Source organism: Trachurus japonicus, chromosome 14 (genome assembly GCF_045865225.1).
Source record: "Trachurus japonicus isolate A0001 chromosome 14, Traja_1.0".
Taxonomy (NCBI): Eukaryota; Metazoa; Chordata; class Actinopteri; order Carangiformes; family Carangidae; genus Trachurus; species Trachurus japonicus.
The window spans coordinates 23,921,894-23,945,285 of NC_140920.1; the positions used below are offsets into that span (position 1 = coordinate 23,921,894).

The 23,392-nt window shown below is 40.7% G+C and overlaps 3 protein-coding genes and 1 non-coding gene across 4 annotated transcripts; 2 read left to right on the forward strand and 2 right to left on the reverse strand.

The window, feature by feature from the left end:
* Positions 1-135: 135 nt before the first annotated feature.
* LOC146974789 (aldehyde dehydrogenase family 3 member A2-like) lies at positions 136-10,933 on the reverse strand. The gene is made up of 11 exons (XM_085798433.1): positions 10,704-10,933; positions 8,404-8,566; positions 6,892-7,123; positions 4,639-4,724; positions 4,250-4,458; positions 4,026-4,143; positions 3,684-3,825; positions 2,894-3,060; positions 2,553-2,652; positions 1,502-1,740; positions 136-950 (listed from the first exon to the last, which is right to left on the reverse strand). The coding sequence occupies exons 2-11, from the start codon at positions 8,563-8,565 to the stop codon at positions 936-938; spliced, it is 1,470 nt and encodes a 489-aa protein (XP_085654559.1). The 5' UTR covers position 8,566; positions 10,704-10,933; the 3' UTR covers positions 136-935.
* A 5,049-nt stretch (positions 10,934-15,982) lies between these two features.
* Positions 15,983-17,347, forward strand: LOC146974790 (uncharacterized). Its single transcript, XM_085796862.1, has 3 exons — positions 15,983-16,124; positions 16,244-16,422; positions 16,516-17,347. Exons 1-3 carry the CDS (start codon positions 15,998-16,000, stop codon positions 17,164-17,166), a joined length of 957 nt encoding a protein of 318 aa, XP_085652988.1. The 5' UTR covers positions 15,983-15,997; the 3' UTR covers positions 17,167-17,347.
* Positions 17,348-17,427: 80 nt separating this feature from the next.
* On the forward strand, positions 17,428-17,501 carry trnat-agu (transfer RNA threonine (anticodon AGU)). The gene has a single exon. It is a non-coding gene; the product is annotated as a tRNA-Thr (tRNA).
* A 768-nt stretch (positions 17,502-18,269) lies between these two features.
* Positions 18,270-22,205, reverse strand: vtnb (vitronectin b). Its single transcript, XM_085798437.1, has 8 exons — positions 22,027-22,205; positions 21,223-21,339; positions 20,919-21,116; positions 20,395-20,534; positions 19,776-19,932; positions 19,518-19,676; positions 18,761-19,063; positions 18,270-18,617 (listed from the first exon to the last, which is right to left on the reverse strand). The coding sequence occupies exons 1-8, from the start codon at positions 22,091-22,093 to the stop codon at positions 18,481-18,483; spliced, it is 1,278 nt and encodes a 425-aa protein (XP_085654563.1). The 5' UTR covers positions 22,094-22,205; the 3' UTR covers positions 18,270-18,480.
* Positions 22,206-23,392: the final 1,187 nt, after the last annotated feature.

A 23,392-nucleotide genomic window follows, 5' to 3' on the forward strand; every position in this document is an offset into this window, starting at 1 on the left:
GTAAAACAGGTCGGAGAAACACGAGTGGGTTGCCTGGAACGCTACAAAGTCGTAAGTTGTGACTTGAAGCTGTAATTTACGATTTCAAAAGCCTGCCTGGAACGCAGCATTAACGAAAACGACCGGACCACTTACTTCTGCTTTAAATAACCAGGCATTTGGTGTTTTAGTGACATGAAATAAAAACATCCTTCATATGATCCTGTTTGGTTCTAACAGGTTGGAAGACGACTCTTAACCCTCGTGATCCAACAGCATTTGTTGTTCTTCTTCTTTTCTGCTGTCACCGCACACACACACACACACACACACACACACAAACACACACATAAACAAAAGAAAAGAGACACAAACCTACACGAGACACACGAGTGAAGTACCTTCAGGCTAAGTGTTACATTAATGGCTAATTAATCATTGAAATGAGACGGACTCAAAGTAAACTGCAGGTGCATTCATACAAAATAAAAACGGTTTCATCATGATAAAAGATTAAAGTGAAATTGTTCAAACCTCATTTTTTCAGCCCTTTGAGTGAAAAACCTGACCTTGTACTGTTAAGTCACACAGTAGGTGTAGTAGCAGAACTTCATATAAATCATTCATGGCGTTGTATAATGATACTCTAAGGCATGTTTACATGTTTTAGTATGTCCAGCGGTCTACCATGAGAAGAATAAACATCGTAATGCTGAAGGCAACGATAAGAGCCTTAGAGGGAATGATAATAACAATTAAAAATAATTACCTTCATTAAAAAATAAAAGTTACTCTCTACAGTGAATGACACTGTTGACGTCAGTGCTGAATAGTGAGATACGTATATTAAGGCAACGGCAGATGTTCACCAGATGTGGAGCTGAGTATGTAGATATATCTTGTCTGAAGTGTCAAGGAAGCGTCAGTTTTGTTGTGTGGAAAACGTCAGGACGTCTTCAGAGGAGATAGTTCTGAAAACAAAGACAAATCATCCGGTTACTGTAGAGATTCTGGAGGATTTATTGTCACAGGCAGCAGCAGCCAGCTGTACTAATAAAAGCAACACAATGAAGACCACAATCCAAGACTCTAGCTTTATAAGATACTGACATTTATCATTCACCTCAACAAGCACTCCCAAAATGACTCATACCACACACACAGACATATATTTACATATTTAACTGTGGGTGTAACCGTAGAATTTAATTACATTGTTTACTTTTATCTAATCCCATGCTCATCTGCCTGTAATTATCTCAAAGGTATGCTGTCATATTTTTACCACGTGGTGGCGCTGTAGAGCAGCAGACTGCTCTGATGATGAACGTTTTTCTATGTTGAGATCTTTTACCTGCCAAATATACTTTGTTATGCAAAATGTTGTCAGTGTTATATTTTACAGCTTATATTACATTAAGTGCATTCTCACATGTAAGGAGGGGGAAATGGGTCATTGCAGGAATTTGAAGCTTAATTCCCAGGTCTTAACAACATGAGTTCAAATAAACACACAACTCACCTGTAGCACAACAGCAGCCACCACAAACAGGACGCCTAACAACATCATCCGTCCCATCCAGCCCAGGTCCACGTTGTTCAGGATGAAGAAGCGAGCCCAGCCCAGTTTCTTGGCCGTGTGCGGAGGGTAGCGCATGTCGTTCATACTCTCCATTTTCAGCTTCTTAATGAGACAAGCCCGCTGGTGGCTCAGCTGGTCAAAGCTGAACTTGCCATGGTAACAGCCCATACCGCTGTTTCCTGTCCATGAAAGACAAGAGATAGTTTAACGATTTGGACCAAAATTCAGTCTTTAGTTTGATGGCAACAAACTGCTGAGACCAGCTAATAATTTTTGAGTTTCTGTTGCACCTTAAATCTGAATTACTGTAATACAAATAAAGTTGTGCAAAATTAATTCCATTACAATGAACAATGACACGTGTTAAACTCTTCTTTTGTTTATTTTTATGAATTCAATTGAGTTAAAATAATTGAATTTAATAAATAAAATTGAGTTAGCTGGCATAGATTAATTATATTGTGTGATATATCAATTGAACTTCATTTAATTCACAAAACTGAATCAAATCGAATTTAACTACATGTACAGTAACTAGTTATTATAAATCTATTGTTCCACATTAATTCATTTTGACTTGACTCATTTAACACATCTGAATAAAAAGCATCTACTCAAAATTACATTTAGTCGAGCTAATCTAATCTATTTTCTTGCAGTGACCTTGACCTTTGACCTTTACCCACCATAATCTACTCAGTCCAAGGATTGTGTTGAATCTGCAGAAATTCCCTGAGGATATCCCCAAATCACACTGTAATGGTTGGACAACCCCACCCCCACCCCCCACCCCCAAACCTTATCCAATGGTGGAATGCAGCCGACCAACAAGAATTTCCTATAAGCCGCCTTAATACCTCTCTGCATGGCCTACGTGCTTCCCTCACTTGGTCAAATGAGATGTGTCCATTCGCTCATTGACACCCCTGAACAGCTGAATTCATGAATAAGTGAATAAGTACAAGGGTCTCCACAAAGTGTAGCTACTCACCCACTCCTCCAAAAGGCAGAGTGCTGACAGAGAAGTGCATGAGGACGTCGTTGGCCAACAGTCCTCCGCTGGACGTCTCATCTTCCATCTTCTGTATCACCTTTACAGAGAAGAGGGGGAAATAACATGTTACAGGCACGAGTCTGAATCTAAACACATTTATTTATTTATTTATTTATTTAAAGGTTTAAGGATCAGGGACATTGCACATTAATAAAAACATTTAAACAAATGTAAACATGCCAGAATTAGCCAAAAGGCTATTTTGCATCTGTTGTCCCTGGACTGATGTTAAATGTCATTAAGGTGTGAGGTGAGGTGCCATGTCTGCTGTTAAAGACCTTCTCGTCCGGTGTGAAGACGTATAGAGCCAGAGGTTTCTCTCTCTTGTTGATGAACTTGATGGCTTCGTCCAGGCCGCTGACCGTCACGATGGGAAGAATAGGTCCAAATATTTCATCCTGCATCACCTTCGCCTCTGGCTTCACGTCACGCAGCACTGTAGGAGCTGAACGCAACACACAAACACATTTAATTGTTTTCTTCTTGATTACTTACTTTATGTAACAGGAAAATCAAGTCCTCATGCTGTGGGCTTCTTTATTTAAAGGGATAGTTTAACATTTTGGCAAATTGACCCATTGCCATAATCCCTATAGTTTTAGGAGTAGGTTTGTGGTTGAAATTAGATAATAACGGAACATTCCATTATTATCTCATAGCGTGGTGAATGTGCAGGTCACAACTTGTCCACCAGAGCATTTTGGAGTTGTTGGATTGTATATTTGATGAGTTTGATGAGGGAAACCAAGAAATTCCATGAGCCTCCGTAGCGTAGCTCTGAGCAGCTCGCGGCTCTGCTCCACCGCTCTAAAAATAGCTTGCACTGACAATAAAGGTAACAAACCTACTCCTAAAACTATAGGGATTATGGCAATGGGCCAATTTGCCAAAATGTTGAACTATCCCTTTAATAGCTTATCGTTATTCTTATTTTCATATAAAAAACTTCTTTATTTTTTATGTCACTGTGATGAGCCAATGATAGGAACTTTTATGTTGTTGCGGGCTGCCCCACATTGAATACTTATTTGCTATCTAACTGCTTTGTTAGGGGGAGTAGCCTATTACCTATGTAGCAGTCAGACTCGTCGTTGTCTCCTCCAGCAGCGACCGTGCTGTCGTCCAACATGCCCATTATCCTCTTGAAGTGGCGCTGGTTGATGATGCGTCCGTAGTCCGGGCAGACCTTTGGGTTGTCTGTGTAGAATTCCTGTCAGAGAAAACAACATAATATGAAGAAGCAGCCACTGACATCAACATTGTGTTTCAGTTTAAACTTTTCTTTTTCAGTTTAAACTTTTTGATAATACATGGAACAAACAGTTTTTGGTGTTTGTATATATAATATTGAAATAATAAAATACTAGTTAGACTGCTGATTCTCCTGCTGTGTTTTCAGGTCCTCAGTACCTTAATGGACTTCTTGACCTCTGCGATGACCTGGTCCTGGATGCTGGACTCACACAGGATGTAGTCTGGGGCGATGCAGGTCTGACCACAGTTACTGTATTTTCCCCAGGTGATACGTCTGAAACAGGAGTGGAAGAGTTAAGAGGAGAGTGTCGGCAAGGAGCAGCTTCAGCCCAACACAGACTGGAAAACAAGACTACTGTATATAAGGCAACACATCTCACCTGCAGGCTATGCTGAGGTCACAGTTCTTGTCGATGTAGCAGGGGCTCTTCCCGCCCAGCTCCAGGGTGACAGGTGTCAGGTGTTTGGCTGCAGCCTCCATGACGATCTTGCCCACTACACTGCTGCCGGTGTACATGATGTGGTCGAAGCGCTGGCGCAGCAGCTCCTGGGTCTCTGACACTCCTCCGTTCACCACAGGGTAAAGCTCCTGACACACAGGAGACACACACACACACACTGGTTTCACAAAGCTGCATCTTCACTTTTTTTTATTCACTTTTTGAATTTGTATCTGAGATTCAAATAAAACAAGAGCCATACTCTAATTAAGGCCAGGCCAGCAGTGTTAGCCTGATATACTGTGTCAGATTATGCGATCCAGTCTTACTTTGTCGATGTACAGTGGCAGGAGTTCCTCCATGAGCTTCGCTGTGTGAACACAGAGCTCTGAGGGCTTGATGATGGCTGCATTACCTGGTGCAGGTAAATGACAAAAGGGACAGATGTTGACAAGTTAGAAAATGTAAGAGAAACTTTAAAGCCTTTGTTTTCTCTTGTGCTTTTTGTCCACTTTGCTCCACAAAGTGATTCAGCACAATCTTAAATATGGAATGCTTTTGGGAATCATGACCACACTTGTGAATTAAGGTCATGTGACACCACTTGCTGAGTCAATAGCTCAAGAGATAGTCATGAAGTCATGAAGAGTGTGGCTGTAAGCATGACTTTTCTTTTGTCAATCAGCCGTTACTAGTGTTGTAAAAATGCCAAATGCCAAACCTCTGTTTACTTTCTTAGAACAATTTATTTGCTTTAGTCGTATCGTATGATAATAGGCTCACGGTGTCTCTTTGCTCTGTTGCGTTACGTTTTAGCTTTGTTTTATTTTAATCATCTTCTAATAAACCTTCTGATGGGGTCATCTGACTTTACTCACAAATATCTTAAAACTCAGGTTAGTGTTTTATTCATCACAATAAATGGTGTCATTGACTGCAGGTGGCTCATAATGAAACATAACAAACACATATTCTTGAGTTGAAACTGTATTTATGGGTGAAAGGTTGTTACAGTATCTCTACTATCTAAAATCTTTGAATTTGCTGAATCTAATTTGTGAGACCTGCACTCTCATTTTTATGATCTTTATCCTGCATCTGACAAGAAATAAAGAGAAAAGACTTGTGCCCTACTGAGCAGATATAACCATTCGTGTAAGATGTTAATTACGATCATGTTTGCTGCAAAGGATAAAGTCCATGGTGTGCAAACACACACTGGACGTGTGGCAAACTGACAGGACTCAGGTAAAGCCCCCCCCACCCTTCACTGTTTGACTCAAAACAGGCTTTTTACAAATGGAAAACAAATAAGCTGTTGACCTGCAGAGACTCTTGCGACACTATTATGTAATACTGGAGACAAGCATCAAGCAAAAGACTCAAGAAAAGAGTCTGACAAATGACTGTTAAAATACTGTAGTGTCATGCTTAGTAGTCACAAGCAAACACTCCACATGGAGGTTTGCATCACAAAGTGATCAGAGCTGAGCCACAACACTTGATTTAGATTTAGAGCTCAGTGTGGCCATTCAAGGGCAGACTGACATGAATTATACATGAGTTCACACTTTATCTTGGGGCGGAGTGATTCACACTTTAAAGATTAACTTTGCCCTTTGAGCTGTGTATAGCAGCAATGCTGAGATGCGTATGTCCACAAATGACAACACAACACGACACCCTCATGAAGATATGAAAAAACAAAACAAACAAAAAAACATCATCGCTCACTCCTCAAGGACACACAATTTTCTTCTTCTTTTTTTTTGGCTGGATCTACACTCGTTTACTCAGTTCTCTCTGCAGTGCAGAGTTCACTGACTGACCTCTGGTCCACTACAATCAGAAACTGATAGGAACTAACGATGGTTGGGCAATGGGAGGACAAAAAGGAACTGGAGTGGTTATGATCACAAGACGACGAAACTGCAGGACTGAAAAATAACAGGATAAGAAGAACTAGAACTGCATAGTACAGGAAAAAAACATATTAAAACTACTTCGAATTACAGATCATGGGACAGTTTTACTTGATTACTATAACCATTTAGATTTTTTTTTTTATGTTGATAGAAAGAAAAAAGAAACTGCAGCTGAATTGGATGTTGCACTTGACCATATTATTATTTCCCTTTTCCTTTTTTCTATTCATGCAGGCCTAGAAAGAGATAGATATTCATACTGTCCACATCTGCAGCTTTGTTCTTTAATATGTGTACACTTGTATGTGCTTTGAGATGACAGGGGATTTGAATCCAGTTCTTGTAACCAAATCTCACATTGAACCTTCTCTTCTTTTATGTTAATCAGTTGCATATTATGTCATTTTCAGTTTGAAAGCACAGGCTGTGGACTTTCTTTAATATCTTATTTAGTATCTTGCCCAAGATATGTGGGCTGAGTGAACTGGGAATCAATCCATTAAGTGAACAACCTGCTCTACCTTCTGAGTCACAGCAGCAACCGTATGTTTCTTCCTGTTTCTTACAAGCCTTGAGTTACTTCTAAATGTAGAAAGATGGTGTCTTAACAGGGAGAAATGAAATAGACTGATAAAATGTCACATCACTCTACAGTACCGGCTGCGATGGCTCCAATGAGCGGCTGGATGGTGACAGCCCAGGGGTAGTTCCAGGCCCCGATGATCAGCACCACCCCCAGAGGCTCTGGCTTGATGTAGACGGTGTCTGAGATCAACAGCAGGTTCTTCTCCACGGGCCGAGGCGCTGCCCACTCCTTCAGCTTCTTGATGATCAGGCGGATCTCCCCCTCCAGACCCAGGGTCTCATACAGCTGGGTTCCCACCTCGCTCTGGGGAGGATGATTTGTTTTTAGTCTCAGTTTTGGTTTAGCTGGGGGAAATTATGGGCCATCCAGCATTTAAATTCAGAAAGACATGACAGGATGCTGGTTGTGCTGTCCGACTTACTGGGTTTAAAAAGGGAGGTATAACTATGTATCATCTGCGCAGCAGTAAAACTGAATGCTTTGTTTGCAATGTGACCAAGGAGAGGCATGTGAATTGAAAAGAATAAAGGTCCTAGCCTAGGCTTGTACCGTGGGGGACGCCAAAAAAGAGGGGAGCTGAGGAAGAAGATGCACTTGCAATTTCAACACTTTACGTTTTACCTTCTATGTACGAACAACACCACTTTAGGGCCAGGCCTTTGATCTCAACCTATTTTTGTATGTTGTTATTTATTTGAGTCTGATGTAAAGGATTTATATCCTGTATCAGATGTTTTTCATTCAATTTCATTAATTTCCAAGGATGTTCATTAAAATCAAACAGTTTCCAGAGTCTGAGTCAGAAATCTGAGATTAACAGGAATGATTCAGGACAGCTGGGTTGAATCTTGGAGGTCTATAAATTGAAACACACAAGAAGGGCATCATCCTACTGTATAATGACACTGAGAACCTCAAAGGTGTTAAAATTCCCAAGGTAGATGGAGAGTTTATAAACACAACAGACACGCCACCTCCACGGCTTGTGAGCCTTGGCTGTTGGAGATACACATAGCCTACCTGTGGGGGCATGCCTCCTTTAATGGGAATAATTTAAAGGGATAGTTCATCATTTTGGCAAATTGGCCCATTGCCACAATCTCTATAGTCATAGGAGTAGGTTTGTTACCTTTAATGGTCAGTGCAAGCTATTTTTAGAACAGCGGAGCAGAGCCGCGAGCTGCTCAGAGCTACGCTACGGAGGCTAATGGGATTTCTTGGTTTCCCTCATCATATTAATCAAATACACAATCCAACAACTCCAAAATGCTCGCGTGGACAAGTTGTGACCTGCACATTCACATTCGGCAAATGCAGAGACTGCTTGCCGAAAAACTTCCCTCGACAGGAACGCGCATCAGAATTTACATCGAGAACAACATCATAGCATGGTGAATGTGCAGGTCACAACTGCCGACGCATGTAAGTAGTAAGTAAGTAGGTTATGTGAACTCCAAAGAAAGAGTAACTTTGGGCAGGCCTAAACATTAACCCAAATGCTATCACCACCTGACTCTGAATCATTCCTTGTTTTTTTTAAGGCCCTGGTCCTCCAGGTGTCAGTAACACTGGACAATACTCACCTTATTGAGGTCTTTCTTGGCCGCTTCTGCAATCTCCTTCTGTCTCTCGGTGAATAATTGCTCTAAGTTCTTCAGCTGGCGGATGCGGTGCTCTAAGGGTTTGGACCTGCCTGTTTCAAAGGCTTTCCTGGCACGATCCACTGCCTGCTGCTCCTTGGACATCCTGAGAACAACATGTAAAACAGCACAACGTTTTAGTCTCCTGTTGAACTGATGCTGTCCATGAGAGCAACACGCAACAGAGTTATGTAGCAATAGAATGCCAGGAATATAAAAATAATTATTACTCAACATGTGAAGGCTGCTGGGCTAGGCTACATTTTCTGAATTTGCAGTCTTTTATGTGAGACACAATGAGTAGGCTAGCTAATAATAGTTACAGTAATCTGATCAGAAATCAGTTGTGTGCAATGAAGCTTGTTTTGAGGAGCTACAGCTGCAGCTGCCACAACACAAACACACCTGGTCAAAAAGAAGTTGGACAGCATTTCATTCAGTGACAAGACTGACAGAGTTGTCAGCTGTCATAGAGCTTATATAAATCAACTGATCAATCGAAAGAAAAATAATCAGCAACAACTTTCACTATCCATTCTATGACCTCATCGTCCTGCCCTGAGATGTTGCAGCTGGTATTTTTATGTGCTGTTTCAAACTAATAAATGGTTGGAAAAGATAATTGCAAGATTGACCAATAATGAAACTAATGGCTAGTTACATTTACAATCAGATTAAAAATACCTAGTAGAAAAAAGCCAAATAGTAGCTGCCTGGAAACAAAGGACTTCTCTATGGTGCTCTTTGGTTATGGGCTAGATGAGTGCAAAAACAGAAAAAAGTAACCAAGGAACTCATCTTGATGTAAAGATTAAAATGCCTTTAATAAGCTATGGGCAGAACAAAGTGAAAACAAGCACACACAGGTTAAACATATGTTTGAAAATAAATGAAGTGAAATGGTATGCATTCAGAAGACAGAGCTAAATGAGTCCAAAGGCCATTAAGGCAAGGCAAGGCAATTTCATTTGTATAGCCCGTTTTTACAAACAGTTTGTCTCAAAGGGCTTTACATGGCATCATAACAACATCCTCTGGGACGGGCAGACATGTAATAGATGTTGTTACATACAAGAAAACAGTTTATAGTTTATGACACAGAATGTGGGAAACATGGAAATGTTAACAAGAGTTGATGAAGGCAGCTTCATCAAACAGCTTCAGTTATATTCATTATGAATAGAACTTTGTTAAATGTTAATAGCCTACTATGTTAATTCAAGGTACTTGACTTAACTTTCTGCTTTATGATAATTTATTAATATGCCAAATACACTTCAGAGATAAATATTACATGTTTTATCCAACATAATTTATTATAGAGCTATAACACTGTGTAACATACATGGAAATGTAATGAGCAGTTATTACAGATCAAACCAACCAGTGTGCAAAGTAAACAAAACTACCTTTACCTGTAAGATAACGCCGCTCACATAATGCATCAATAGGGCTAAAACAACCAAGTGTTTGCTTGAAAATATAGTAATAATAGTTTGACAGAGAATAAAACTGAAGATGACATCTTGAGATGTTTTTTTTTTAAGATTATCTGGTCTGATCCAAGAACCCAAAACTCACTTTATAACACATCCATCCAGAAACTACATTATTGTATAACTGAATACTCATTTCAGATCAGACACCTGCTGTTTTAGTTTTTCTTCTCGTTTCTGCTCTTTTTTCTCATTTTTTTTTGCATTATACTTTATTTTGAATACAATGCAGTATTTCAAAACTTCTTCCACTGACATGTTACTCCATATGACTAGTTCACCTAGTAACCCTGCTGCAGTGACTGAGCCTCCTGCTATTGTGTGTGTACAGAATGAGCTGTAAAAGGAAACCACCACTGGGTCAGAGTTAAATGTGCAGTAACGAGAAACTACAGTCGTCAGCTTACACAGATAACAAACCCTGCAATAAACGGTCGGCGACAGCACGATCGTTTTTTTCTCGCGCGCCACGGTGCGCGTGATAGCGGATAGTATTTGTAACGGTGGAACTACACCGTTACTATCCTGAACTTTTCACAGGCGTTTGTCTCTTTAAAATCTGTCATGGATGCGGAGTGGACCCATCTCCTCACTCTTTCTAGACAAACGGTGTTTATCACTTCGCAGCAGTTTCCGCTGCGCTGCCCCTGATCTGCTCTGATCTTCTCTGTGCGCAGTTTGACCAAATGATCCGAAATACGTCTGAAACACCAACGTCTTCCATATGTGGTGTTCTTTTATTCCTACCTGGATTCTTTCAGTTGCGGTTAGTGTTTGGAGATCCCTGAGCCTTCCCGGGGAGATATCCGCCTGGCGCCTGCAAAGAAGCTGAACAATGACAGCGCAGAGCAGCAGCTCTCCTGCCCCGTTAGGTCACACCCCCTCAGGGGCAGGACCTAAGCGGCTCCGCTAGGGCATTAGGACAACATGGAAGGATGGATAAATGGATGGATGGGCTCCTGAAGGACTGACTGTTACTGTAATAGCCTGTCTGTTATTTCATACGGTTAGAGTTCACTTAAAAGACACAAAACTAGCACAGGGAGATGAAAAATCACTACAATGATACAAAGAGACAGAAGAGAAATGGACGCAAAAAACCCCCCCCCCCCCCCCCCCCCCCTTCTATTAGCTACTTAAAGGTGTACAGAAATGGCCGTTTGTCCCGTTTGTCGCGCCGAGTTGTCACGAGCTGCAACACGAGTTTACCCGAGTAAGGAAAATGAATTTGATTGGTCGTTATCGAGCGGGCGGGATATTCAAAGTTTGGGGCGAGCCCGAGCTCCGTGTGTGTGTGCGTGTCTCAGACGTTTGAATGACGGATTACGGATCCAATATCAGTGGCTAGTGAATCGTGTACAGGCTGACGTATAATCCGTGCGCCTGCATTATCCAATACGAAAAAAAAAAACTACACTAAAATACACACTTTCATCACGGATTTACTCAAAAATAGAATTTTGCACAAAGTTTGGCCTACATCGTCTGATAGATGAGTTATTACACTAATTTTATGACCCAGAGTGGGCTCAAATTAAATTTTCTTTTCTGTACACCTTTAATGTTCTACTTTTCATAGCACAGGCTATTTATCATTATAGAACTATATTTTCATGATTGCTTTTAATGTCAAATAAACTTTGAACTTTGAACCCCAAAGAGACACAAAATTAAAGTAGGCCATAAAAACACTAGGCTATTAGTTGTTGTTTTGTGTCTCTGTCTCAATTTGGGGTCCTGTGTTGTGGGGGTCACAAGTTGTCCCACACTTTTTCCCAAGTGGAGGTATCTTACTGTACAGTAATAATTGCCATGAACTCTCACATAGTCAAACAGACTTCTCCACTTGCGCCACCATCAGGTGAAATTTAGAAGTTTAGTCCAATGCTTTGGTTCATTTCCACATGAATGCAAAACTGATGTCAGCCCCAACAGCAGCCACACTTTAGCTATTGTGTATCTGTACAGTAGAGCAGGTATTCTGATTCTTGTAACAGCAGGGTCTACATTTACTCCTAAAGGCCCTGCATTGAAAATGTAAAACTTAATCTGAAGCAATCATATCAGCAAAACCAAAGTAGCATACTATAAGTAGTCACTATAAACAATGTGTTACCAAGTGTAAAATGATGACGAAAAGGGCAGAGAAGGAAAAGTAAAAATGCATTTTTGTTTTCAAACTGATATATGGTCCTGTTGCAGAGACATTTGATGATCTGCAAAAGTAAACTCTGATTATAAAAGTTTACAGTTCATAGTTTTGACCTGTTTTATTAAAAGTTGGATATGCAGTTATACATACTGGTTAGTCAGTTCTCTATTGTGTATGTACGTACTGCTCTTTAATCAAATGCCAGCAGTCACACTTCAGCTTTAGATCTCAGCACCATGTGAATGATATCGTGTCATCATCCAGCCTGGTCCAAGTCCCAGAGATGCAGCAAAAATCCAAAATAAAACTTGAGTAGCCTACTTATTTAAGAACAACATGTAACAACACATCGACCAATACACAAACCCTACATTGTTTAACACCTGAACTACGGTTGGTATCTTATGTTCCCAGACTGGAACTGATACAAATACAAACTTCTTAGTCTTTAGATAAAAATATTATTTATATATTTACAAAATATTTAGTTTGAATAATATATAAATCATCTCATGTCAGGTTTGTGTCTTCATTATTAAAAAAGTAGTGTTTATGCATTGCTCCAATTGTATTTGTTAGAAATGTATTATGTAATTCATAATGGCAAATTGATTTGATTGCATAACAACTTTTTCATGCGGTCGATCCACTCTGCAGCTGCTGCTTTCTGTACTTTCATCCAAAGTCCAGCTTAAGCTAACTGATCAGTCGCACCGGCCTGTGAGATAGCAGAGCAGGATATAGCTCTTCCTTCTGAGCCATAATAAATCTTTATTTTGTATCAATAGCAGCTGCACTAAATCATGTCTCTGTGTGTCCCGTCTTTCTCCACACAGTCGGATGTGCTTTCATCCACAGCCAAGCTTGAATCGCACTCAGCTTCTACTTTCCAGATCCAGAAAGGCTTTTTTTTTTACAGCATGGTACATGTGGGCCATGCAGCGCATGGATTAGGCCCAAAAAACTGTCAGATTGACAAGAAATGTGGACGTGGAGTTTCCACATCAAACAGCGGGCTGAGGGGTGGTGTTTGTGTATTGTGAAGGAAGGAGCGAGGATGTTGGTGAGGGAGATGAGGGCAGAGCGTCATTCACACCTGAGTGTCGATCCTGATTTCTTAGAGAGGAGTGTGGACACAGAAGAGCAGCGTTTCTCTGTGTGCACACCTGGGTTTGTGAGGTATAAACTGAAGCATTCAGACACAGAGAGAGAGAGGGACAGTTTGTGTATTGTGTGCATGTGTGTGTGTGTTTTATATGGAGAGGTCAGGAGGAATATAGTCTGAGCTGCACAGCAGGCCAGAGACTCAAAGTGAGGTGATGGGTGTTGCTGAATGGACAAGGAATGTGTGAGAAGGAAAGGAGACATGTCTAAAACAGGTTTCTATCTATATTAAAATAGAATTTCTATCCAACTTAAACAGACATTGGAAAAACTTAAGGGAAAACCTACACAACATAAATGATAGTGATTCTGGGGAATTAGCCTGCTGACATGTTTCCCTAAAACCTTTCAGTCTGATGACCATGAAGCCCACAGCAGAGGTGACAGCCCTCACATTCACTGTGGGAAATGTATTCTTCAAAATGTAAATAAAATTGAATTTTGGCTTGTTTGTCTTTCATTTAGCTTTACCAGAGAATTTCTAATGTTGAGATTTTCGTATATTTGTAGACTGGCTCTGGCTTTACTGTGCTCATATGCCTTGCCAAGTCAAAGTCAAAAATACTTTATTCTTCCGATAGGAACTTTGTTGCGGAAGGACATCAACAGTGCAGGAGCAGCAATACAATGATCCACACATCCCTACATACCACAGACATACCCAACACAATAATTACACATTCCTACATACCACACATAAGTAGGCTACAAGTACTTGCAGCAAAGGTGCTAATTATGAGAAAAAAAAATATTAAAAAAAAAATATATATATATATATATATATTTGTATAAGACTGGGTTACAAACTGTCAAGATTGTCTTAAAATGAGTAATGTCTAACTAAAGTATCATGATATGATAATATATTTGGCTATAATGATAACAATCTGTTTTCATATCCATATTGTATTGATCACATTTACTGCAAAGGAAGACTAAATATTATTCAAAATTGATATTAAAATGTAGATTTTATTGGGAATTGTTTAGCCTATGCCTACCTACTTACAATATAAAATAGGCCTAATACAAAGAAGTTAGGATGTATATTAAACTATCTATGTGCTATTAAATAAGAGTCAATCATTACCATTTAATTCATAATTGACCTGAGGATTTTGAAGCCAAAAAACAAAATACCACAATGTGCTGGTGAAATTATTTGATTGAAATTGTCTAATGCTGCCACCTTGTGACTCGTTCTCATCTCTGACGCTCATTTCATCGCAACAAATCTACCTCGTTACAAATAAACTAGACCTAGGCCTACTCTAATAAATATAGCAAATGCATTACATTTTATACACTGTAACAAAAAGAAATATAAATATTGCAGTCAGATATGAAGAGGTTGCTAAGATTATCAAACAGTCACCACTGGTTGGGTGTGTGGTTGTTGTTTTGCTCTGGGTCAGGGGTCACACGGGTCACAGCTGGGGTCACTGCCGAGGCATGTCATGTGACCCAGTTTCGACGGATCATCCGGACTACTATCGACATATTGTTGCCCTGATGTGAGTCATGTGACGACCAGCAGTGGTTTGAGTTATGATCTGGATGACCCATTGTCCATTAGAGTAGCAGTCGATGTGCAGCACTTCACCGCTCATTTGAGGTCAAGACTCATCAAGGTTTGGCTAATGTCCCATCTTCAGGCTCCTGTCCTGACCACATCCTGCATCACGTGCTCTCCAGTCCACATCACCATAGCAGTGTATATGCAGGCATATGGACTTTTATAATAACTTTATGAAATAGCCTATCACTTATAAGTAAAATAGCCTACCCTTATAATAAATAAAATGGATATTGACATATTCAGTCTCAATATAACATAATATAATACATTCCGTGTTATAGTACGTTTCCGAGTCCGCCTTATGTTTGTGAATGTAAATATCTTTTCTAATGGCCCCACACACTATGAGTCTGGCACTATGGCTTGGGAACTGGCCGTGCATTGGACTGTGCGTTATCCGGTGTTTTGATGTCTCGATCGGTGGAAGCGCAACCGACCAGGAAGGAGAACAAGTAGCCCGATTTGTCACCTCGACCCATTACAGCTGACTGAGGCCTCACACTTCTGCTGCGTCTTCAATACACTTCCACTATACACAGCGGTGTGTTTTTTCCCCCTGATGCGCACCAGGAGGCAGCGGTGGAGGAGAGGATGTTTCACAGACTGATGTGTCAGAAAAGTGTGATTGTTGCTTTACCTGCCGCGTTATAGGCCCCGTGTCAATCCAAATGTGTTGTTTTACTTCACAGAGTAGAGAGGGTCATTCAACAGCTGCATCAACCTCCTGCATCTCCAGTGGGCCTGTAGTGAGAAAACATTATAGTGCCATTTTGAATTATTTTACTTTACCCACATAATTGTGGAGATCATTTCAGACCTCACGTGATTTTAGATGATCTCACTCCTGCAGGTTGGGACAAGCTTCGTCTATAGGTTAAATGGGCGCATTAACGGGTATTCGGGGATCAAACACACACCTATTAGCCGGACAGCCAATAATAGGTGAATGGCACATCAAAGGCACGCGCTTGTTAAGCCTTGACAATAACCACTGAGATGTGCAAGAGGGTGGGGCAAGGGGGGCGATTAGAGTCTGTTCAGCAAAGTATAAAAACCTCCAGAGTGCTGGATGTGCGCCAGTGCCAAGGACTCACCTGAGGATACACACTCTCACTTTCTTACTTTGGGCTTGAACTCTTCAGTAATATGGCGTTCGGGTTGGATTTTGCCGGTGCCAATGTTTCTGAGATGAACTCCTTTTACTCGGGACATTACTGGCCTGCTACTGGCCTGGATATGAACAACGACGATTACGCACAGGAGCCCAGCAGAGGTGAGTGACTCATTTGCTGAATCTCATTTTAAATTGGGGAAATTAATTTTGCAGTTTCATTAAAAGTATTTAAAAGGTGACATATATCTTAACTGTAACTCTGTGTCCTCTCTCTGCAGTCCATCATGACACTGCCCACAGGACGCGCTCGGACACCTCTCGTCGCCGGAAGCGCACGACCTTTAGCAAGGCGCAAGTGAGCGAGCTGGAGCGGGCCTTCTCTGTCACCCAGTACCCGGACATCAAAATGAAGGAGTCTCTGGCTTCACTGACAGGGCTACCAGAGTCTAAAATACAGGTATGACATGTGCATCTCACACGCATTGTTTCGGACAACGCCCCCGTGTGTTGTGTAAAACTCGAACTAACTTCAGCTGTTTCCTCTCAACAGGTGTGGTTTCAGAACCGGCGTGCGCGCTATTTCAAGAGCAAGAAGCCGACCAGAGAGGTCTCCAGACCCTCCCCAGAATACTCTCATCCGCACTTCATCTACACTCCGACCCCCAGTCCACCTCTGCCCCACATCTACCCTGCCTTCTCTCCTCCTACACCCAGTCTGCCGTCCCCACCCGGCTACCCTGCTCCCAGTCTGCCCCAGTCCACCAGGCTCTCCACCCTCCCGGGGGGACAGGTCGTGTCGCTGCCTGGACCTACATCTCCAGTCGTCGGCGACCAGGCTTCACCGTATCTCCCAGGACTTCCTCAACACAACCACTACCAGGACCACTACCAGACCCCAGACATCATCGATTACTGCGTGTTTGCAGACAGCGGGCTCGGTGAGCTGGATCTGACAGAGGACTTTGAGGATTTCCTGGAGGGTGCGCGGGGGTCTCAGCCCGTGGGAAGCCACTGTGCTGCAGCCGAGCAGCCCGGACCCAGAGGGGTCGCTCAGAGTCAGATGGACCACCAGGGCTTCTCCGGCATCGGTACAGACGACTCAATGGACGATCTGTCCGACCTGTGCTTCCAGGACCTGGGGGACTTCAACCTGTCGGATTTGGAAATTTCTGCGGCAATGATCGATTATCTTTTGAGCTGACTGGTGAAATATATGTAGAGGAGATCAGTATTAAGACCACATTGTAAATATCGGCTTACAGCTATGATAGAGTATTTATAGTGAGGGAGGACTCTCTGATTCTCATGTGAATAAGACTGAATAGAATATTTAGATATTGGTATTTATCTATTGAAGAGTATTGCACGGATATTTCAAATACTACAAATAAAAAATCTCACTCAGGAGACTGCTTCAGCGTGTTTTCATTCATAAAGTGTAAAATCGACATCGCCGACATGTGGCGCCGTGGCTTAGTTGGTTAAAGCGCCTGTCTAGTAAACAGGAGATCCTGGGTTCGAATCCCAGCGGTGCCTTTTCTTCGTTCCCCAAGTTGCATGCATTGTCAATGATTTTGTAAAAAGGAAACCTACCGAAAGTGTAGAAATGTCGCAGTAATATTAACAACCTTTTTTAAATTACTTTAGACTATTGATTATGTAAACTAGCTTCTCAATTTCTCTAAATCAGTTTTTGAAAAAACAAGTGTTTTTGAAAACAATAAGTCAGTAACCTATGGCTAGGATTTATAAAAGAATGTAGTGGTGAAGGAAATATTCAATTCCTTTACTTGAGACCAAGTAGCCTAACACTGTGGAAATAATCCAAATAAAGCCCCCATCAAATCCCTCAAAATACATTTGGGAAAAACAACAAAAAACAAATAGCCTACCACAAAAGGTTTATGCAACATAATTCTTTGATTACAAAGATTAATTCCTATTGGTTGCCTCTCTTGCAGTCCTTTGTTCAGCAATGAGTGGACCCTGGCTAAAGAGGTTATTAGCACCAAAGGAGTAGACTGGAGGACGGTTGCAGCAACACAGCCTATTTATTTGGACTACAAACTTTTAAATATGAAACTTAAACAGGTCTGACATGTGACTCACATTTATTTGAATGGGAGGAATTACATGAGTGTCATTTATATGTTATATGTGTTATCTATGTTTCTAATTTGAGATGTAAGAGTTGACAACTGCTTCTTTTTGCAATCATGATTTCAAAATAAGAGCATTAATTAAGGGTGACATATTGCCTGGTACATGTGTTGCCTATACCAAGAACAATATTACACCACACACTGAACTGAAATGTCAGGTTTATTCATTCATGCAGAATTTCAGTCTATCCACCTAAATATAAGAGGGAGCATTAGAGTGCTATTTATTATGAATATGTTGTAACATGTCAGAAGTAATTCTAAGTTCATAATGTAAATACTTTAAGACTTGTCAAAAAAAGGGATAAAAACACGCTGAATGGATTTTCTTTTTTCCTCTGAGCTCAGCCGGTCTATCTCTTCTCTGCCTTTGATATATCAGGTTTCTCTTCATGCTTGCAGCCCAGCCAGTATTTCGCAATGGGTCGTGGGTATGGAGGGTTGCTGAAGTCCACACGTTGTGTCTGCAGATTCACTCTGTAGTATTTATCTGCCATTAGAAAAAAAAAAAGAAACACACAACCCAAAAGTTTGTAAAAGGAAGAAGTTGAAAGAAGAAGAGAAGCTTTTCTGTTTCACAGCCAAATTTTCAGAGCTTAAATTAGGGATAAAAACAGCTCCATGTCTTCATACCTCCTTTGAAGAAGTAGACCTTTTGAGCAGGAGTGCTCGTTTGCTCTTGCAGATCGGTGAAGGAGTCAAACCAGTCATCAGAACCGAACAAATCATCAAACAGTGCGTGGCGACGGTATCGTCCACCCTTACCCCTCCGTCTGGGCCTCCTCCTCCGACCAGGGCGCTTCTTTACTGGCCGAGGAGAAGCTACAGTGGGCTTGGGACTGACCTGGGCCCGTCCCAGGATGGCAGCATCTACAGGAGCCCTGAGGCCCGACCAGTGCTCACTGATTAAACGAGGGCCTGTGGGCTCAATGTTGACTGAATGAGGAGGAAGGAGGAAAACAGAGTGGACTCATTAACAGCTTGTGGTCCAGGTATAAACAATTTTCTATTTTATTTCCCATTAGCCTGGTGGTTTTTTATGGAGTGTCTTGAATTCCAATTTTCAAGCTCCAACAACAATCAGGCCTCTTTGTTATACATCAAACCTCTGAGGATTGAACACATCAGTGTTGTCAAATTGATATTTTCTAATTTTTTTGTATTTATCTTTTTGTGTTTTTTCTTTTAGGTTGTAGTGGATTGCGTTGATGTATTTTAAAACTATCTGGGGATAGACCATAGTCTAAAAATAAAAGAGGGATAGACTTAACTTAGGCTATGAATAAATTCTGTGGTATGACAGTGGTTCATGCTTATACACTCGTCCCTACACCAATAAACATCAAATAAATAGAAATAGGGCTAACACATGAACACAGCAGAAGCTTACAGGCATCTCCAAAGATCTCACTGAAGAAGTCGTCCCATGACTGATCACAAAAGAGGTCTGCGTACTGCAAGAACGGCACAGATGGGGAGGACCTGGTCATGTCCACACACTCTGCATGGGAAGGCTGGTGCTTGAACTCATACAGATAAAACCTGTCCCCTGAAAAAACGAACAAGCACAGAGAGTTTGATACATGAGCAAGTTTGTTGTAAACCACTGCTGAGTAGGCCTACTGGAAAGACATCCCTTTATGGATACCTTTAAAAAAGTAGGCTTTCTCTTTGCCTCGGTGGCTGGATGCCGGCACCGCAAAGGCAGCATCAATGCCGTTTGGTATGTCAGCAAAGCCCACTGAAATGTTCCGCGGATAGTCCTCATCCATGACATCACCATCAAACCTCCAGTACTGGTTCCCCTAGGAAATTATAAAGGTGTTCAGGACACAATAAATGTCTGTTATTATTAGGCACAAAAACTATTTGTTACTTTTAGGGAAGGGCCATGATGATTTTTTGTGCTTTGTTGATGTCTGAGGACTTTCATTGACATGTTAACAAAGTGTGGTTAAGGCTATAGAACAAAATAAAAAAGGGATGACTGGCTTATCTGAGATATCTGATTATCAAACATGACCGCTAGATGTCGCTCAACAGTAAAATGTGACTGTGGTTTTGCAATAAAGCTGCTGCTGTTTCAAACCATGTGCACATTTCTTAAGAATCTTAATATTTTCTTTTTGTTGTAATAAATAGTCCAACATGACTAACAGTTACTCAACATTCATTACAAGCTTCTGAGCGACCTCAGAAGTGACTGTGACTGTGACCTCAGTTACTTTTATTTGCAAACTATACAACTTACAGAAATAGGTTCCTACCTTAAAGATGTAGCTTTTTCCTTGGCAATTTACACGAGTGAACGCAGCATCGATGGGTCCTGTGATCCCCCACACGTCCTGGATGAGTTTAGGGTAACCAGGAAGTATGGACGTGTCATCCAACTCGAAAAAATATTCACCTTTGTTGAAAAGCAGATGTTGGATCAGTGAGATGAGACATAGTTCAATTTGTTTAACCAGGATACAAATAAAGAATCAACATTGGAAAACATATGAGGGAACAGCTTATAAAACCACATGGATTTCAACCTAGAGAGCCTGCCACATTTTGGGGGCAGACAAACACCCAAATACATGTTAAAGAGCCTTCAAAAAGTGATATTTCCATAATATGTCCCCTTTAACTCTGCAACTAGTTTTAACCAACCACAGAGCTAGTGGTGTGGATATAGGAGACAGAAGATAATGTTGGTGCACAAGTGAACTAATTTAGGTTGGTCTTGTGTCAGAAACTTTTGCACAGAACATTTGCAGGCAACATCTTGTCCTAGATGCATGTTTACCTCTGAATGCATAGATAGATCCATTCTTTAGCTGCAGAAAAGCATCGAAAGGTCGGCCACTGCATGGTGCCACGTCAGGGTCTGTGGGTTGTGTGGTCTCCTCTGAGAGGCTGGGTAGGAAAGTTGGTGCAACTGTTGGAACAACAGTTGTCGTAACTTCTGGTACATATTCTTCTTCCTCAAAGGTATCGCCACGAGCTATAGAGAGAAGGACAGATGTTATTTGGCAGAAGTCTTGGACTTAATTGATCAAAATACAAATAGTTTATTTTGTGAAATAGTTTTATTTTGCTACTGCACTGACCCCTTTTGGGGCAGAGGGTGGCAAAGTCGTCACAGCAGCTGTCATAGTACACACACAGGGAGTCACACTGGCATTTCTTCATTTGGTCAAAGGCGCCACAGCGACCCACACAGGACTCTGTGGAGACGCAATGTTGTTCATCATGGAATGTCCTGCTTTTATCATTTACATTTTACAATGATTTACTGTAAAGGAAATGCATTTTGCCATCCTTTAAGTTAGATAATTTCTGTACGTCTCTGCGTTATGATAATCCACCACAATGTGAATGTCAGTGCACATGTGGGAAGGGGTTGGTTTCAAATTTCCTGTTTATGCTTTAAGTAATTTAAGATTTAACTGTTTGTCCTCTGGATTGCATTTTTTGTATTAACATTAATCATTGTCACATTTCCTCTACAGATGTGTATGTAGTGCATGACAAAACATAAAATATGTAAAAAGAAAAGAAAAGAAAAAAAGAAAGAAAAGAAAAAAAGTTTACTTCCTGTATTAACATATATTACATAATATGTACAGTGTAATGACAACGACTTAAGTGCACTTTTAAAGCCAAAATTGCAATTTGCATGTTAACCCAAGAGGTAGCATTGAGTTTGCTAGTTACACTGTAAAAAAAAAAAAAAAAAAGGAAAGAAAAGTGTTTATTTTGAGTCATTGCTATTTTATTTATACATACAAATATATTGTGTTATTCTCCATCTATCATGACAACCTCCTAAAGACAGTTACAGTTATTTGTATTTATTGACTTGCGTTCATTGCATAAAAGATAAGTCAGAAAAACCAGTCTGGAAGACTCACGTTCTGCAGCAAAGGTGGTGTCCAGCAGCAGCAGGACGAGGCCCAGCAGAGCCGCTGCTGGCTTCATGTCGACTCACACAAATGATTCCGCTGTTAAACACTTATTATGGAGTTCAAATTCAGAGGAACCGTGCACTTTCCTCCCTGTCTGCACCAGTGAGCTACAGTCAGAGGAATCTGAGCTCCACTCTGGAGTGCAGCTGTATGTCCAGATGATGATCAAATATTTTTTCAAGAGTTGTTTACCCCGGAGGCGTCTGCCTTCGTGATTGGTCAAAACCTGACTGTGATAATCATTAAACACTGATCTCTGTCCTGTCTGCCCCAGAAACATTGTCCTGACATGAACACGACCTCTTACAGGCAAATAATGATATGTGGCAAATTTAACATGCTGTATGGTTATTGAAATGACATCTGATTAACTGAATGCTTCATAATTAGGAAAAAGGTGGAATTTAAATGATACCAGACTAGAAACTGTAACAGTGCATTACGTAATAGGGTGAGTGAAGGGAACAGGTATCTGAGCTCAAACATTGTGTAATGAGGCCAGTCGTTTTCCTTTATTGATCTCATTCAAAAACAACTCTACAGCAAACCAGATTCTTAATAGGGCCATGATTATTACAGTGGTATGCTATATAGAACAGAGACAGCAAGAAAATAAAGCATATTGCAACATTTTCTGGAACCCCTGTTTTGTTTTGTTTTTTGGATTAGGGCTAAGAGTAGATAGGACTGAAGCTGGTTATCAGATCCAGCACTGTGAGACACAAAGGCGGAAACCAAACCAGCACCTCACAGATTAAAGTAATGCTACTTCCTCATCACTCACCAATGGCAGTGTTAAGAACCCAGGTAAAACACTGTGAAAATAATAGTAACAATAAGTAGCATTGTAACACATACCCCTATCCACATAATGTTGAGTAAAAATATGTAAGTATAATCTATCAGAATAGTTAAAATCTTAAAAGTGAAAATTCTCAGTGCAGAGAACTGGTTGTATTCTGCATCAGGAGTTGGAAATCAGGTTGTACATCTGTGAAATAAATCTGCATGACAAATGCAGAAGAAAAGCTGTACCTATGTAGGAAAAAGGTCTACATGCATAATTAGATGTAGAAATATAAAATAAAGTCCCTAACAAGAAATGAAAGTGTCATTTTTGAAACAAAAAGCTATGAATTTATATATAGCCCATTAATATACAGTTATGCCTCAGTCAAATTCACTTCTCCACTGTTAGTTAGCCATTTTTCTTCCAATTTCTTTTTATAAATTAAACGAAAATGAGAGATTCTTGTTGCCAGTGCATGAATGCAGTGCATTGAATGTAATTTATTTATTTAGAAGTCAGGAC